A 15727-nucleotide genomic window follows, 5' to 3' on the forward strand; every position below is an offset into this window, starting at 1 on the left:
GCTGGAAGAACAGTAGCTTGGAATCTTGCCTGACCCAGAGAATGAACTCTGAACTAGTGAAAAAGAACTGTCGCGTTCCATGCTGCCTGAAGTCGGTGCCAAAAGCAGTCCAGGTGGGCCCTTTTGCTAGGCAAGAAAATAAGGACACCAGGAATAGCTGTTTGCACGTACCTTTGAACTGCAACTCCTCTATCAGCCCTAGACAGCACATGCAACAGTGAGGGCAGGAAAGAAGGTGCCGTGCAACAGCGCTCCCTCAAGCCCTGCCATAGAGGGAGTTCAGAGGGAGAGGAGAGAACCCTGTGGGCCCAAGACATATCTGGCATTCCTATAGACCAGTGTGGTTTACCAACCAAGGGTATATATACACACTCAGGCTTCTCAGTAGGCTAAGGAGGAGAAATGCCACATGATCTTGAGTGTGCAAGGATACAAGTTCTTGCTGTATTAAAGTACGGTTCACAGAGTCAAGCATTCTTTGCAATAATCCCAGGTGGTGTTTAACTGCTCAACAGAAATCAGTCGGTGGAGAGTCTGGCTTAAATTCTAGAAGGCTCGGTGTCTGTATCAGTTCTACATCCATTTCCATGAGAAAGGAATCATATACACACCCATCCCCGCACCGCGTGACTCGGGAGGTACAGAAAAAGACCAAAACGCACACAATGTTAAGAAACACAATCTTTCTTTCACCCATTGTTTGGACAGCTAAGCTAAATCTTAAAACACACACACACACACACAAACACGGCCATTTAAGCCTAACTGTGAATCAAACTGAATTCAATTTATTATGGTCAAAGACTAGAACCAGAAAGACTCTGCTTTTGAAATGCCTGTTAAAAAAAAGAAGAGGTGGAGCTGTCACATTAAGTCTACAGCTGACGAGCACCGAGGCAAATATAACCTGCCATTCTCACTCATTACAAACAGGACATATTTTAATTTTGGTTAATGTTAGACAACGGTGTCTCTGTGTTGTTCCTTAGGCTCAGCTTCCAGCACTGAGGCCACGAGTACTCCAATGACCGTGGATCCCTTTACTCCATGAAGGAGGGGTTATTATCTGTCTTTGGACTCTTGAAAATGGGTGTAAAAACAAATATTGTATAGATTTTCCCAGTTAAAAGGAGTTCAGTCAAGCAGCCACTCCAGGTACACAGCCCCTTCCAACAAGCTATAGAAGACAGATTTACCATAGTGGCATGTACAACTCTTAAGATTTACTGTGGTGCAAGCTCAAGAGATTAAGCATGCACAGCTAACAGCCATCTACTCCACACTGATCACAGCAATGGCTCAAAGAATGAAGGGAACCCACGTGTACTGACAGGCTGCATTGCAGTATAGATAACTTAGGGAGGGATGGGCAGAGTTCACACCCATAATTTGCTGAGCTACAGGTGACTGGAAAATGGTACCTCTGCTATCACGGCTTGTATTTAGCATCATCCAATGAAAAACTGAGGGCCAGGTATTCAGAGAAAGGAAAGGTCACCAGTGCATCAAACGTTTACAGACTAACACAGGCTAAAAGATATCCAGTTTAAATAACTGCTACTCACAAGCAGGGAGGTGTAGATTTTCTTGCTTGAAAAATCCAAATTCTGCAAATTAAGAAGAACAAAGATGAAACAACCTTGCGTAATTTACTCAACACAATTAATTTCTAGCAGAAAAGCTTGGAGAATTCTTTGGCACAAATAAGGAAGGGAATAGGTGACAGACAGGCAAGGGAAGAAGGGGCAGACACAGAAGGCTCATTTTGCTGGGGCAATGCAGAAGATCTTATGTAGTAGATACAGGGTTGTTTTAGACAAAGGGAAATGTGGTCCAAATCCCTGCTAAGCCACAAAACTCAGCAACTAACTATTTCAGTCTAATGTAACCTCAGTCTAATATTTATTGATACATATTTATTTCTTATTGATACATAAGAAATATATTTGTAACCAATTCATTTGAAGCCTCTGGCACAGATCAGGCACAACGTGGATAACGTATTCAGAAACTTTGATCAAAAATATTCTTGCACCCTGTCTTGTTCCCCCAATATTTAACCATATAAAGGAACATACTAGTGTTTTTTTATTCAAACTATAACCTGCATATTTTAAGTGAGCTCCACAAATAAGCCTACAGAAAAAGCTTTCACTTGCCACATCTGCAAGCCATACCTGATCTCCAAATGCACTAAAATACACTAAGCTTGTACCATTTTAGACTGCAGGTGGGAGAATTCCATTTTTGGGTGCTCACTAGTTTCAGACATAATCTGAATATATGATAACTCCTCCTAGCACATCAGAGGGAAGGCTCTACTAGAGCTGGCTCCTTGTTGCGCTAGATTTCTTCTTGCAAGGTTGTTGCTTTTAATATAAAATACAGCATTCAAAAACGGCATCCCTCACCTGCAGACTGAAGTGTTACAGCCCATCCTACCAGCTCTGATCTCTACCATCTAATCTGCTATCATATGTGAGCTCCATCTCCTCTATAAGAAGAATTTTCTGTTATAAAACCTCTGTCTGGTTGCCTAGGTGCAATCTTATTTGTCACAACTAATTTACTAGGTAGCCATTTTCCAATCTTTGCATATTCTGTCACTGTAATTGAGGTCTATCCTCCAACTCATGATAAACACGTGCATCCATAAAGATTTCTCATATCACGTGCCTAAAATATGCTACAAAAAGCTGAAAGGCATTTTGGAAGTGCTCTGAGCTCTCCTGAAAATCCCTTATTCAGTATAAGCAAAAGATATCTGGACGTTCTTGCAACACCAAGTCAGATTTATCTTCAATGCCTTAAAAAACAACAAACCCACAACATGATGAAGGCTTGTTTCTTAAACACTTGTTTAGTCATCAGCTCCAGCGTGCCAAGAACAGCAATTCAAAGCTAACTGAGATCAATGGGATGCTTTCTACCAACTTCAAAGGTCTTTGGACAAGGCCCTTCATCCTATGCTCACTCGGCTGGCAAGCTTTCAGATCTTCCGCTGTAAGCAGAAAAATCTGAAAGCCTTCGAATCAATAAAAAGATGCCTATCCTCACAGGTTTATTTTGTTAAGTTTTTCCTCCGCTGCGATTCCCTGTCTTGCTTGAGCTAAATTGTGTCTTTTAAATAACCACATCAGTTGTAACTTAATGATGGTTCCCCCACCACCAAAAAAAAGTCTAAAAGTCTCAAAAAAGAAACGTATCCACCTACTTTTGTTGATGCCTTGTTTACAGGTATTACAGTTGATACTTTGGCTCTGCCCATGAGTCTTTAAGTGACTTGTAATATACGCTGCACTCAGAAGTTTACCACAGATATTGCATGACACTTTTCCTTCATGGCGCACCATATGTGTCCGCAGTCTGTCTTTGGTGGCAAAGGCAGCTGTACAGGTCTGTGCAGAAAGAAACACAACGCTTAAGACAGGCATCCTTACTCTGTAGCATAATACGTCTTTTTATTATTAAAACAGAGCATGTATACGTTTACTTTTAAAAGAAACATTTAGCTGTCAACACAATTCCTTAAATCCCACAAAACAGCCCCATGGATAAAATGAATGGGATTCCACTGCAGACCCCTTTCAGTTTGTGTAACCAAAACACAAGTTTCCCAACCTGAAAGAATACAGTGAAGACCTCCTGTCTATAGAAAATCAATACAAATGGGTATTGTTCCCAGAGCGGTCACACTCCAATCAGAATACAGATCTAAACGGGGTTAATATGCAATTTTACAACTGGAAACTATTATGATTTGCATCTAACCTGCACCACTTCAAAAGATAAGAGCATGTCTGTGACGGAAAGATGACTTAATATTCCACTCAACAAAACTTCCACACCCTCCCGGTCTTTTGTTTGTAGGGTGCAAGTGGACTCCTCTCAATTCCATTCAGCCCAGAACTTTTTTGGACTAGAACGTTAATACTTTTGGAATTCTAGTCTAAAATGTAACCTTCCTGAGCCCTGTCACTTTACTCCCATATCTGCAGCCTGAAAGATCATTCGGGTGGGTGGTTTCACGCCTACACTGGGTTTAAGATGGTTAGCACTGCCTCATAATTCTTTCTGATCCCTCCCTGCCAGGACCCACCCATTTATAGCTGAATAAATCATAATTTGTCTGTGAAAATGGAACAGACAAATTTACACATTTTGAGGATTATGCAAATAGGGTGTCATATTTACTTTTCCAACCTGCTTTAAATTAATGTTAGCTGTAATCCAGAGAATGAATAGCTCTCTCAGAAATATTCTATGGGGTTTACATTTCAAAATATCTGGGAGTTTTAAAAATCTACACAAGAACCTGTTCCTTATTGTGCTTTACTCACCCTCTCTAACAACGAAATCATGCCGGTTCTTTTTTCCTTATCTGCCTTTCATTTCAAATTTCCCTCTCCTATCGCTTTTTAAAAATACACCACACTTGCCATGCTTTTTAGAATACAATTAGCGAACCTGATAAACAAGCCAGTAGCTGTTTAAGATAACAGCAAACTGTTTAATGTGCAAGAGACTGAACTTAAGAGATCAGTGACTTGAATGGACTCTTTAATGGAGATTTAGTACTATCAACTGTGTGGAAGAAAAGGAGGGAAAGAAATTCTTTTATTATGAAAAAATGGCAAAAACCTTTGAATAAACAGTAAAAATGTATGTATGTACGTATAAATGCATTTTCTGGAGCTGAATACAGACAGAAGTGGGACAAAGTTTTGAAAGCTAAGAGAATCTCACATATCAAGCTGACATGGATTTATAAACACGAGGAACATGCACAGGTGGGGTAGATTTTCTGATAAAACTGTTCATGATTTCTGCCAAATTCAGCAGAACTTGGTTAAAGGAAAGTCAGACAAAAATTGAAAAAGAAAAAACAAGGATGAAGTCATTTCTTAGAATTCAATGTACTTTTTGGCCATAGTGAGTCACCTGGAACAAGGTAAGACACATGTGGATAAAGCTGAACAGAAGAAGAGACTCAAATGTTCAAACGGTCCAAGGTATTTTGCTTGCCTTTAAGTTCACTCTCGTAAACATGTTGATAAGTTGTTAGCCAACAGGGGGGAAAAGAGAACCAATGAACTGCCAGTGCTTTCAGAACGTCTGCCATTTGTGGTACACTGACAATTTGGGAGGAGAAACAAAGAGAACCCACCCCTCTTCAGTTTATTAAAGCTTGCCTGTTCCCAATCCTCACTACAAAGGTGATTCTTACGTGCAGCCATGTCTTTCCATTTTTGTCTTTACAGGCTAGTTTTCCCCATTCTCCACTCCAGGCAGGGGGCGGGAGGACAAGTCTCCCTGCCTGGCTGCTGAGTGGCCAGAAGAATATCCCTATCTCTAGTGTGCATCTGCACGCACACAACTCTGCCCTCCTCCACGCAGGACTCCTCTTCGTCCGCACGCGCACAGCAAACAATTTTCAGCCCCTTAGGTTCCTGGTTGCAACAGAAACCTGCATGGGGGGCAGTCGCATTGCGCATGTGAGGGGCAGAGACCCACCCAACGGGGCTGAAAATTAGAGGGAACGTTCCATAAAGGTAAGACGCTTGTCCTCTGGTGATCTGTATAACAAATCATCCTCCTCCAGAAGTGGAAGGAGATAAGAAACAACCTTGTTTGATTCCTTAAAACATGTTGGTGCAACAAAATGCATCCACAATTTCAGCCTGAGAAAAGACCTATAAGCAGAATCTGTCTGTGGACTCCAGTTCAAGGAAATCCCCCTGTTCTGCTGTATGCTCTTCCACCTACCTACTCTTTTTGAAGCCTTATGGTGTGTTCTGAATCCTGGCCACCGCAGCCCCATGGAAATAAGGCTGAGGCCTGCTCAAAGAAAGTTGGAACCCTACTAGTGTAAGACTCCACAGGAGTTTCCAAGCATCCCAAACAAACAAAGGCGGGGGAAGAGCTCAGTTTTGTCCTCAGGCTCCAATTCTTCCAATTCAAGAAGCCCCTAAAATTTCTGACTCCAAATTCTTGCACGAAGCACTTCGGCCAATAGCCCAGCAACTTAAGCTCTACAGACCACCAAAACTCTTACTTGGCATTTGAAGGGCCTCTCTGTGGAGTGGACATGTTTGACATGACAGCTTAAGTGATCAGGTCTGTGAAAGAGAGAAGAGGGGGGACACCAGGAAACACATTGTTACACAAATACAACACTGATTGCCAGTGCAACCCCCATATCCTAAAGATCTAAAGAGGCAGGATAAATCCACAGTTCCCAAACTAGAAGAAACCTCATTACACCCCACCACCACCACCACCAAAGCTGCCATTAAAGCCAGCTGCCGGCAAGTCCGGGTGTATTCTGTCTACTTTTGAACTGGCACATGTTCTGTTCTCAAAACACATATGATAGCTATTTTTATGCCTCTTTAGTTGGCGTAATAAAGATATCACCATAATATGAATTATGGTATCCATTTATTTAGGACTGGAGTCCACCCAAATAGAACAGAGGTTCTCTGTTTTCTACAGCATTTCCCTGCCCTTCCCGCTATTCACTAATGGGGATGGATGGGTTGCTGAGTGTTCTATAAACATCCCCACTCATGTTCCTTGTCTTCTGCAAAATCCAAAACAAGACATTTGGTTTAAATTCACAAGGATTTCTTATTCCCTAGCAAAATCTGGATTTAGCTTTAACCATATATCTAATTAAAAGTGCATACATCTAACCCTCTCCCCCTCCCCAACCCCTTCCCCTCCCCCTCTCACTTTCCTCAAAGCCCCCCCTCCCAACCCCAACCCCTCGCGATCACGGAATGAAAATCCAATACTTGAGCTCGCCTGGGATTTTCTACATGGTACCTCGAAAAGCCTTTTCCACAAACACCACAGGTGTAGGGTTTGGTGATGCCACCCTCATGAGACCTCACGTGATAGGTCATGCGGTCTTTCCTTTTGAAACGCTGGTTGCAAATTGGGCACTCGAAGGGTTTCTCGTCCGAGTGGGACAGCTTGTGCCTGTTGAGGTGGTAGACATCGCGGAAGGCCTTCCCGCACATCTCGCAGGCGTGGTTCTTTTTGACAGGCTTGCTGGGCTTCTTCACGGTCTGCGTCACTGGCATGGCTGTGGCACCAGCGCTGCTGCTTGGATTGGTAGCAGAGGAAGACGTAGTGACGGTGGACAGGATGCCGGCGATAGTTGAAACCAGCGATGTCCGACTGTTGTCACCCGCAATGGTGGAGATTAAGGGTACCATGGTGGCGGGAGCTTTCTTTGGCCGTGACACTAGTTTTATCCCGGTGTGGCAGGATTCGTGGCGCCTCAAATGATAGCTGTCCCTAAAGGCCTTGCTGCAGTACGTACACACAAAGGAGGTTTTCGGTTTCTCCTTTTTAATCCCGACAATGGCATCTTTTAGTGTTTCTGCAGGGGGCTGAGGTTTCTGTGTTATTGGCAAGGGTAAAATTGGTTTCTGGTCAGGGGGCTCGACAGCTGAGCTTAGGAGAGGCAGCAAACTGTTCTGCGCTGCTTGCTGTTGGTGATGAGATGCTTCGTGGGCCTGAAAACCAAGACATTCACACTTTAGAATTCACCAATGTGCTAATTCAGGCTTTTTAAAGTGGGGATAATTCAATTTTGTTGAGGCCAGCAACAAGGACACTGCCTAAAAAAAGCAGGAAAAAAGGTGGAAACTCTGGTGGGTGTGGTGGCCATCCCAACCCCAGCAGATGCAGCAAGCTGCCAATTTTGCCACCAAAAATACAGTAGTGGAAAAACTGGAATGTTTCCTGTGAAGCACTGCTTTGCCTTCAAAAAACAGGGCACAACAGTCCCAGCACAATTGGCCTGCAAATAAAGATGCAAGTTTTCTTAACTATTCTGAATTGTAACATTTTCCAGATAAGATTTCCAATGCTCCCAAAGAGAGATTGATCTGACCTAGCATGATTGACTGACTTACATTTATGGAACAAAAATTTTAACGTCCCAACAGCCCCTATATATATGTGAGCTAAAATACCTGATACACACACCAAACCACACACTTCATGTATTTCACATATTACTAGTCAAACAAATCCACAGCTTTACATGGGAATTACTTTTATTACAATAATTGCTTAAGTTTTTTACAACCCATATTTCCCTTCTTTTTTACATTTAAGGGAAGAGGTTTCCATTTTAAAATTTTAGCACACCCCGTTATACTGCTTTTGTCCAGAAATCTACTTTCAACAGAGTTTTAAGTCTGTTCCACTGAGGTTATTTGGGGCAGCTTAAGTTTCACTGACCTTTACTGAAATCTACCCTATTCAGTCAGATTTCAGATTGAGACTGAGTGGCATCCTTTCATTGCTGTTAATCTAAAAACAATTATTTTTTGGAATGGAAAAATGTCCACGGGGAAAAAAAGCACTGGAAATTTTCAAATAAAACATTAGAGTTTGGACTTACTTCCCAACAGAAGACTGTTTGCTCCATATCATTTCTTACAAATTCATTCATGCTTCCATGTAGTACACAGGACCAGCATATATTATACTTATATCCACACACTTTAAAGTAAGTGTGAATCTATTTTTCTCTTGCTAAATTATATTATTATTATCTCAAACATTTATGTTTTTAAGTTTGCTTCAAGACAGTGAGAGAAAGCATGGAGGACCAAGTAGAATAAATAGCCGAAAGAAAGAACTAGCAACTCTCTAAGGCATGCAGGTTTTACTAAAAGCTTGCTTAGTTTTACTTGGTTTCTAAGTCAGTCAGAGCTTTTATTAGCGCGTGTGTGCGCACACACACAAATCACATATACAAGATAACAAACTATTAATTAACAAGATCTACAGATTCGTTGTGGGGTTTCTAAGTTTTCAGACATGGCCAAAATAACTTGCTAACACGTCCAGCCAACCCATAAGCAGTCAGTCAGGAATCTGTGGCACACCTTTTATAGAATTCTCACCTAGGAGGTCCATAAGAATTCAACCTTTTCTATTTTTAGAAAGCATGCAAAAATAGTTGTTTACAAAAGCTTCTTTACACTACTTATGAACTAGCAACTTTGCTACCAGATTATAGATGAAGATTGCTGTTTATGCAACAGTTTATACAACAGTTTTGTTTATCATATGACCTTTCAAAGGGACAAAGGCACAGAGTTTTGATGCAAAACTACAGTTTCTGTTTGTCCATCTAAATAAATCAATCTTGAACAGAGGGCCCGCAGAGTTAGCTGCAGTGACACCGATCTCTCTCCCATGCAGCGTTTTCTCTACTCACCCTGCAATTCAGCAAATCTGAGACAAAGCTAGGAAGGTTGTGACTGTACTTTTGAATACATGAAACATCTTAACCTTCCCGATCTATTTGTGGCATATGTGTCAAAAGGCTTATGAATGTCAGGAGTAACAGAACACACACTTTGCATGCAGAAGGTTCGAGGTTTTTCCACTCCCTGTCATGTCCAGTTGCAAGGAGCTCAGGTTGTTGAGCAAAATATACTTGCCCAGCAGATTTACTAGAGCAGATACCAGTCAGAGGCAGGACTACCAGGACAGATGGAATGTCTTGATTTTCTTTTTAGAAGGCTGCTTCTGTCCTTTTGTAACATATAGGTCTATAATAAGGTCTCATCATGTGTGTGAACCAATACACATCCCCTAAAAGCCTGCCCTGCTCACATGTCTACCAAACAGCAGCCTATCTAGAAGAAGATGGGTACAGATTGCCACTCAGAAAAAATAGCCACAACCTGCATGGGAAGATCAGCAAATACTTTTCAGGAGAGCTAGCCTGCTACCCATTAATTTTCAATTAAGGAATCTCCAAGAGGCTTCCCAACAAAACTCAATAGTTGCTCAGAACAGTTTGCAAACCATTACATCAACTATTTTTTTGTTAAGTTGCAACAATCACAAAGCAACTCTGTAGTCAACCTGAGGCCAGTAGCATGTACCCTAGAGCAAAACCACGATGCTTCTGGTTTTCCTCTTTTCGATGCTGAGAGCAAATCCTCAATTCAAAAACCATGGTGATGGATCTCAAAGTTTTATCATCTTACCCACAATAACTTCCCCAAGAGAAATATAAGCCTCCTGCTTTCTAAAACCAGGTGCTCACACAGACCTATGTAACAAACTATACACTGCAGCAAACCTATTTTGAATTGCCTGAGGGGAGAAATTCTTACAGCTAATAACTGGGTGTATGCCCTGATGTGCAACATAATGCATGATCCCTATCTTAATGACAACATAGATGTAGCAAGAAGTTACAACTACGATAACAAGTGCACAATCTACCCCACTTGATTACGGACACTGGAAAGAAGGAAAGGAAATTGCTAACACCAAATCTCAACCAAAGGTACTCCAGAGCAGTGGTTCTCAAACTTGGGTTCCCAGATGTTCTTGGACTGCAACTCCCAGAAATTCTGGCCAGCATAGCAACTGGTGAAAGTTTGAGAACCACTGTCATAGAGCAGCAGTCGTCAACCCCAGTCTGCGGCCAAGTGCCGGTCCGTAGCCGGAGCCAGACCAGGCCGCAGAAACAGATCTCCTCCCCCCGGACGCACTCCCCTCCACATAGCTGCTTTGTGCACATGCCAGCACTGTTGTGAGCGCTCCCCCACCCCTTCACGCATACGCCCGTGCAAAGGGGTGGGTGTGCAGGCTCCCCCAGTGCTTTGCGCATGCACCCAGGAGTTTTTTGTAGCTCTGATGGTGTTATTTCTGAGATCCACAACTGCTTATAATACTATGCGAAATTTCTTGATATTGTTCCCAAAGCCCCAGTGACTATGGGGCCACTGAAGTGTGTTTCATCTACAAGCGAGATGTATCAATTGCCAGATCTCTGTATTTTGTTAGTTTTTCCTATTGTTGTTGTTGTTATATCCCACCTTTCTCCTAAAAATGGACCCAAAACAACATATACAATATTAAAAGCTAAATCAGTGAATTATTCAATTATTAAAGAATGAATAATATTATACTAAAAATGTCAGATAAAAGCATTACGAAAAAGATTTATAAACAACAAAAATATAAACCCTCCCATTTACTGTCTCCTACATAGTCAGTCATTAAGGAAAAGCCTGCCTGAAGAGGAAAGACAGCCAAGATGGAGCCAGCCTGACCTTCTGTGTGGGACAGAGTTCCAGAGTCTAGAAGTGGCAAGAGGGAAGGCCCTCTCCTGTGGCCCCTAGAAGTGCACTTGTGAGGGTGGTGCAACCAAGAGAAAGGCCTCCCCTGATAATTGTAACACCCAGGAAGGCTCATAAAGGGAGACACAATTGAGATAGATGGATTCAAGTTGTTTAGGGCTTTGTAAGTTAAACCAGTACTTTGAATTGTGTCCCAAAATGGATCAGCAGCCAGTGGACCTCTGTAACTGAGGTATGTGGTGGTGGGGGGAGAGGGGATCTCTCTAATCAGTCCCAGTTAACAATCTGGCTGCAGTTTCTGAGCACTTTCCAATGGCAGCCCCATACAGAGCACATTACAGTAATCTAGCCAGGTTGTACTAAGAGATATGCCACCATGGCCAGACCTCTCCAGGAATGGATGCAGATGGTGCTCTAGTTTTAAATATGCAAAACCTGGGCATCAGATTAATCCAGGAGCACACCCACAGTAACTGCATAGATTCTGTTTTAACCGACCATGCTAGCTGGTGGTTCCTGGGAACTGTACTCCAAATAAAGTATATTTCTGTTCTTTGAATGTTGGACCGAGTACTAAGGTGGTGGAAATTTTTTTAAAAACTGTAAAGAAAAGGTTTGAGGAAGGAAGAGAGAAAGGGAAGGAGACAACATAGGATTGGATTTCTAACTAATGAGTATGAGGGTAGAAACAGACCAATGTGAAAGAAAATAAAGACTAAGGGAACAGAAGAAAGAGGGCACTCAGTGGTTTTAAGTTCAGGTGAAGCCAGATACTACAGAGAGTCCAGGCAGTGGGAGGTAGGTAAAATTAAGAACTTCATCTCATCTTCAGCAGGCAACTCCCTCGGAAGGTGTGAGTGGAAGATCTGATGACCTAATTCAAAGAACTTGACTTCCAAGACCATAGTGAGCCTACGGTCCAGAGGTCACACACTGGTGCCATAAAGGAAACACACTGCAACAAGAAAACAAGTTGGGTTCAGGCATGTGGGGAATGACAGATGTGCTTGTTAGCAGCACCCTCAATTAAAGTTAGTTAACTAACTTTAATTGAGGGTGCTGCTAACAAGCAAAAGATGCTGTCCCAAGACTAGTAAGGAGGATGTGTTGAGTATGATCCTCTTGTTTAATATTATTTTCATGTATGCACATATGCACAAGCACATATATGAATACACACCAGGTTCTTGACATTGCCCTACAAAATACTGAAACAAAGAAAATTTGAAGACATTATAGGTGTTATTTCCTGTGTAACATCCTACTATAAAGAAAAAAATACACATGGGTACTATTTCATAGCACGGCTTAAGAATGTCAGAGTATTTTTTAAATGACCACACTATCACATGGTCTAGAGGAAGCAGGTAAGATTTAATACCTTCACTAAAGTTACTGTATGTGAAGTCTTTAAAAACCACACAGATCTGACCTGATCTTATAAGACAGGGGTGTCCAAACTTTCACTTTCCCCGGGCCACATTAGAAGATGAAAATTTGGTTTGGGCCGCACATAAATTTGGTTTGGGCCGCATGGGGGGGTAGCCCTAGCTGTCCTCCACAGCCCCGCTCCAAACATGCTTACCGGCAGCTGCGATCTCGGACAGCAGAGGCTGCCAGCTTCAACGCCGGTGGCTTTATGGGGACGGGAGGGGGTCTACTTATTGACGGGGTGGCGCAATGGTCACATAGCCCCCCTCTCCCCTCCCCTCCCCTCCCGCTCCTTCCTTTCCTCTCTCCTCCCCTACCATTGTGACATGCCCCGGCCGCAAGCGCCAGCAGTGTAACTTGAAACTTTGGAATTTCTTTAAAAATAAAAAATTGCACTGGGCCGCATTACGAGCCGACCTGGGCCGCATGCGGCCCTCGGGCCGCAGGTTGGACAAGCCTGTTATAAGACATAATAACAAGGAATTCAAATAGCTGAAATACATGACTGAATATGCAAGATGCCCTAAAGGGCCAGAGAAAGAAAGACAACTGGCCTCAGTATGTGGCAAGGAATCATTTGTCTACAACTTCACTACTTGAGTTTGTTCCCATCGTTCCAACATTAGATGGAGATATGTTTTTTTTTAATTAATTTGTACTGCAAATCCTACAATTCTCCATTCTGGAAGCTCTATCTGACAGATACCTTTCAGACATTTAAATGTGATTTGCCTGAGAGAAAAGTCTAAACAAGAAGGCTTTGAAGCCTAGGCAGGCCTAGCTCTGCCTAACCTTCCTGTTCCTACCCCGGCTTGGAACTTTCTCTCTAAAGAAGAAACTCCAAAAATTCTATCCCTAACATTAGATCCTATAATTTTCCTCTCCATTTTACGGGGTTTTTTTTAATCAGTTGATTGCATTGGGCAAACCAAGTATCACAAGTTATAGCTACACTAAGGTTGGTTTTCATATACTATACATAGTTCAAGGGTCTGTCAGGGTTTTCTTACCTTTTTGACATGTTATATACCGGTACTTCTTTGTTTCCTGTATTTGGGATAAAGCAGAATTAAACTGCAAGCACCCCTCCTTGTGACTGAATCAGAACCAAGTGTTAAATGAGTGAAATTGACATTTGAAGGCATCCACCAAGACTTAATAATTTTTTTTTTTAAAGACACATTTGGGAAGAAACACTCTTTTGTCTCTGCTGACAACCATCACATTCTTCTCCCAACAGCCCATGTCCAAGGGCAGCAAGGGTGCAAGTGCAGCTTTTCCCAAATCTTTGCTACTGGAAATGGCATTAGGGAGGTTTTGTCTGCTATTCTGAACAAACAAAACCAACAAAGATTCTGGAGAGCTGCTTAGGCTGATGCAAATGGCTTGTACTAGCCTTCAAGAATACTGGGCTGTGACTTACTGTGGGCCACCATAGGTTGGTTTCAAAAAGCCCCTTCTCAGTAGTTGTCTGAGGAAAATATTCCCCCTAAATCACCCTGACCCATGCAACTAGTTCTCGAGATCCCCCTTCTAGTCTACAACATGCAACTTTCTCATAGGCACCAAGCCATTGACAATATCTTTTCAACTAGAAAGTCTGACTCAGGTAAACTAGCCCTCCTCTTATAAAAGAGGCAGCCAAGAACCTGACCACATGATTTAGCTCTCCACAATCCACTGGCAGTATCACAAAAGGCTGAGAGTACATCAGAAGACAGTATAAATGTGCTGGATTCTTCAGCTTCCCTGATTGTTCACTTGTTTGCCACATTCTGTTTCATTTGCAAGTCAAGAATGATGTGATTTGGCAATGAGGCAGAATTTCAGCCAGTTTCAATATGGACAGAAGTCACTTCTTTCCTTGCTATGCCCTCCCTATTAGTCCAGGTCAAAGAGACAAGCTTGGCGAACTCCATCTTGCTAACATTACAAAGGTGGCTTTAAAAAGTTGAAAGGCAATATTGGGCAGCCAAGATCAAAAATGATCATCAAGCTGTTTTTTATAGATAAAAACGGAGAGGTTATCAAAGATGAAAAAGGAAGGTGAATGGGGCTGCTTTGTCATTTAACCAGAAAGGACAGTTTCTAAGAAATGACACAACCTTGCAGTTGTGGCCAGGTATATATTGGAACCACAAAATGCAGCATCCACACCAAAACCAAAGAACATGAGAGACACTGCAGACTAAAACAACCAGAAAAATCCACAGTAGCTGAACATGCCCTAAAACAAGCTGGGCATTACATTGTATTTCAAAATACTGAAGTACTGGAAAACACCAGCAATCATTAAGTTAGACTTCACAGGGAAGCCACTGAAATCCACAAACACCAGCAGAGCTTCAACAAAAAGTTTGAAACTCAACAAAGCCTGGCTCCCAGCACTGAAAAATACAGTCTGCAAAAGGTCAACAAACTCTACCCAGTTATAAGGATCAGTGATCACTGCACACAAAAGATCAGCTAACGACATCCATCAATCACAGTGACAGATCATCTCTCCCTCTTATCACAACAACACTCACCACAATCACCCATTTCCTGAAAAGGACAAAAGCTGATCCCACACCTATAAATACTCAACTATCCAAACAAACTGCACCACAGCACAGACAGAGTTCTGACTCCTGTCTTCTGAAGATGCCGGCCACAGAGACTGGCAAAACATTAGGAAGAACAACCTTCAGAACATGGCCAAAGAGCCAAATTATACTTTGTTGATCCCCCCCAAAATTCTGCATGTTTTTGTCCAAAAAGATTCTAAACCTGTAAACACTGGCTGTATGTCAACTTCACATGGAAGATTTGGAAAATGATGGCACGAACATTTGATGAGGTTCTAATTTGCACCACAATTTCATCTAAAATAAAATTACACTACTCACACAAACACACTGTATACATGTCTGCTTAAAAACACAAACACATCATGAACACACAAATATAATTATACAGATAAAAACTGACAGTCCTTTCTAGGCAACAAAACTAATGCTGCCAAAAATACAATACTGAGAAGCAGGCATGTTTACAACACTCTCAGTGTTATTCCGCCTCCCCCCCCCCGGTAATCTTTATTTAAATCCAGATATCTTGCTAATGTTATAAGCAGTCAGGGTTACACAGTCATACCACAGTTACTTTCAGCTAGTCTTTCACAA

The 15727-nt window shown here is 42.1% G+C and overlaps 2 protein-coding genes across 10 annotated transcripts in view; both read right to left on the reverse strand.

The window, feature by feature from the left end:
* The window catches only part of LOC140701746 (uncharacterized), a 443504-nt gene that overhangs the window by 397321 nt on the left and 30456 nt on the right, over positions 1 to 15727 (reverse strand). The gene's annotated exons all lie outside the window — the stretch shown is intronic.
* Positions 1 to 15727, reverse strand: part of VEZF1 (vascular endothelial zinc finger 1) — a 29774-nt gene that overhangs the window by 8141 nt on the left and 5906 nt on the right. For 5 of the 9 annotated variants that reach the window (XM_072978477.2, XM_072978474.2, XM_072978478.2 and 2 more), the window contains exons 2-5: positions 6808 to 7526; positions 6056 to 6119; positions 3215 to 3398; positions 1566 to 1607 (exon numbers count right to left, since the gene is read on the reverse strand). In XM_072978477.2, the coding sequence (XP_072834578.2) occupies positions 1566 to 1607; positions 3215 to 3398; positions 6056 to 6119; positions 6808 to 7526 (1009 nt within the window). The remainder of the gene's footprint in view (positions 1 to 1565; positions 1608 to 3214; positions 3399 to 6055; positions 6120 to 6807; positions 7527 to 15727) is intronic. The other 4 variants (XM_078379276.1, XM_078379275.1, XM_072978479.2 and 1 more) reach the window with 1 other exon arrangement.

This window comes from Pogona vitticeps, chromosome 7 (assembly GCF_051106095.1).
Source record: "Pogona vitticeps strain Pit_001003342236 chromosome 7, PviZW2.1, whole genome shotgun sequence".
Lineage (NCBI taxonomy): Eukaryota > Metazoa > Chordata > Lepidosauria > Squamata > Agamidae > Pogona > Pogona vitticeps.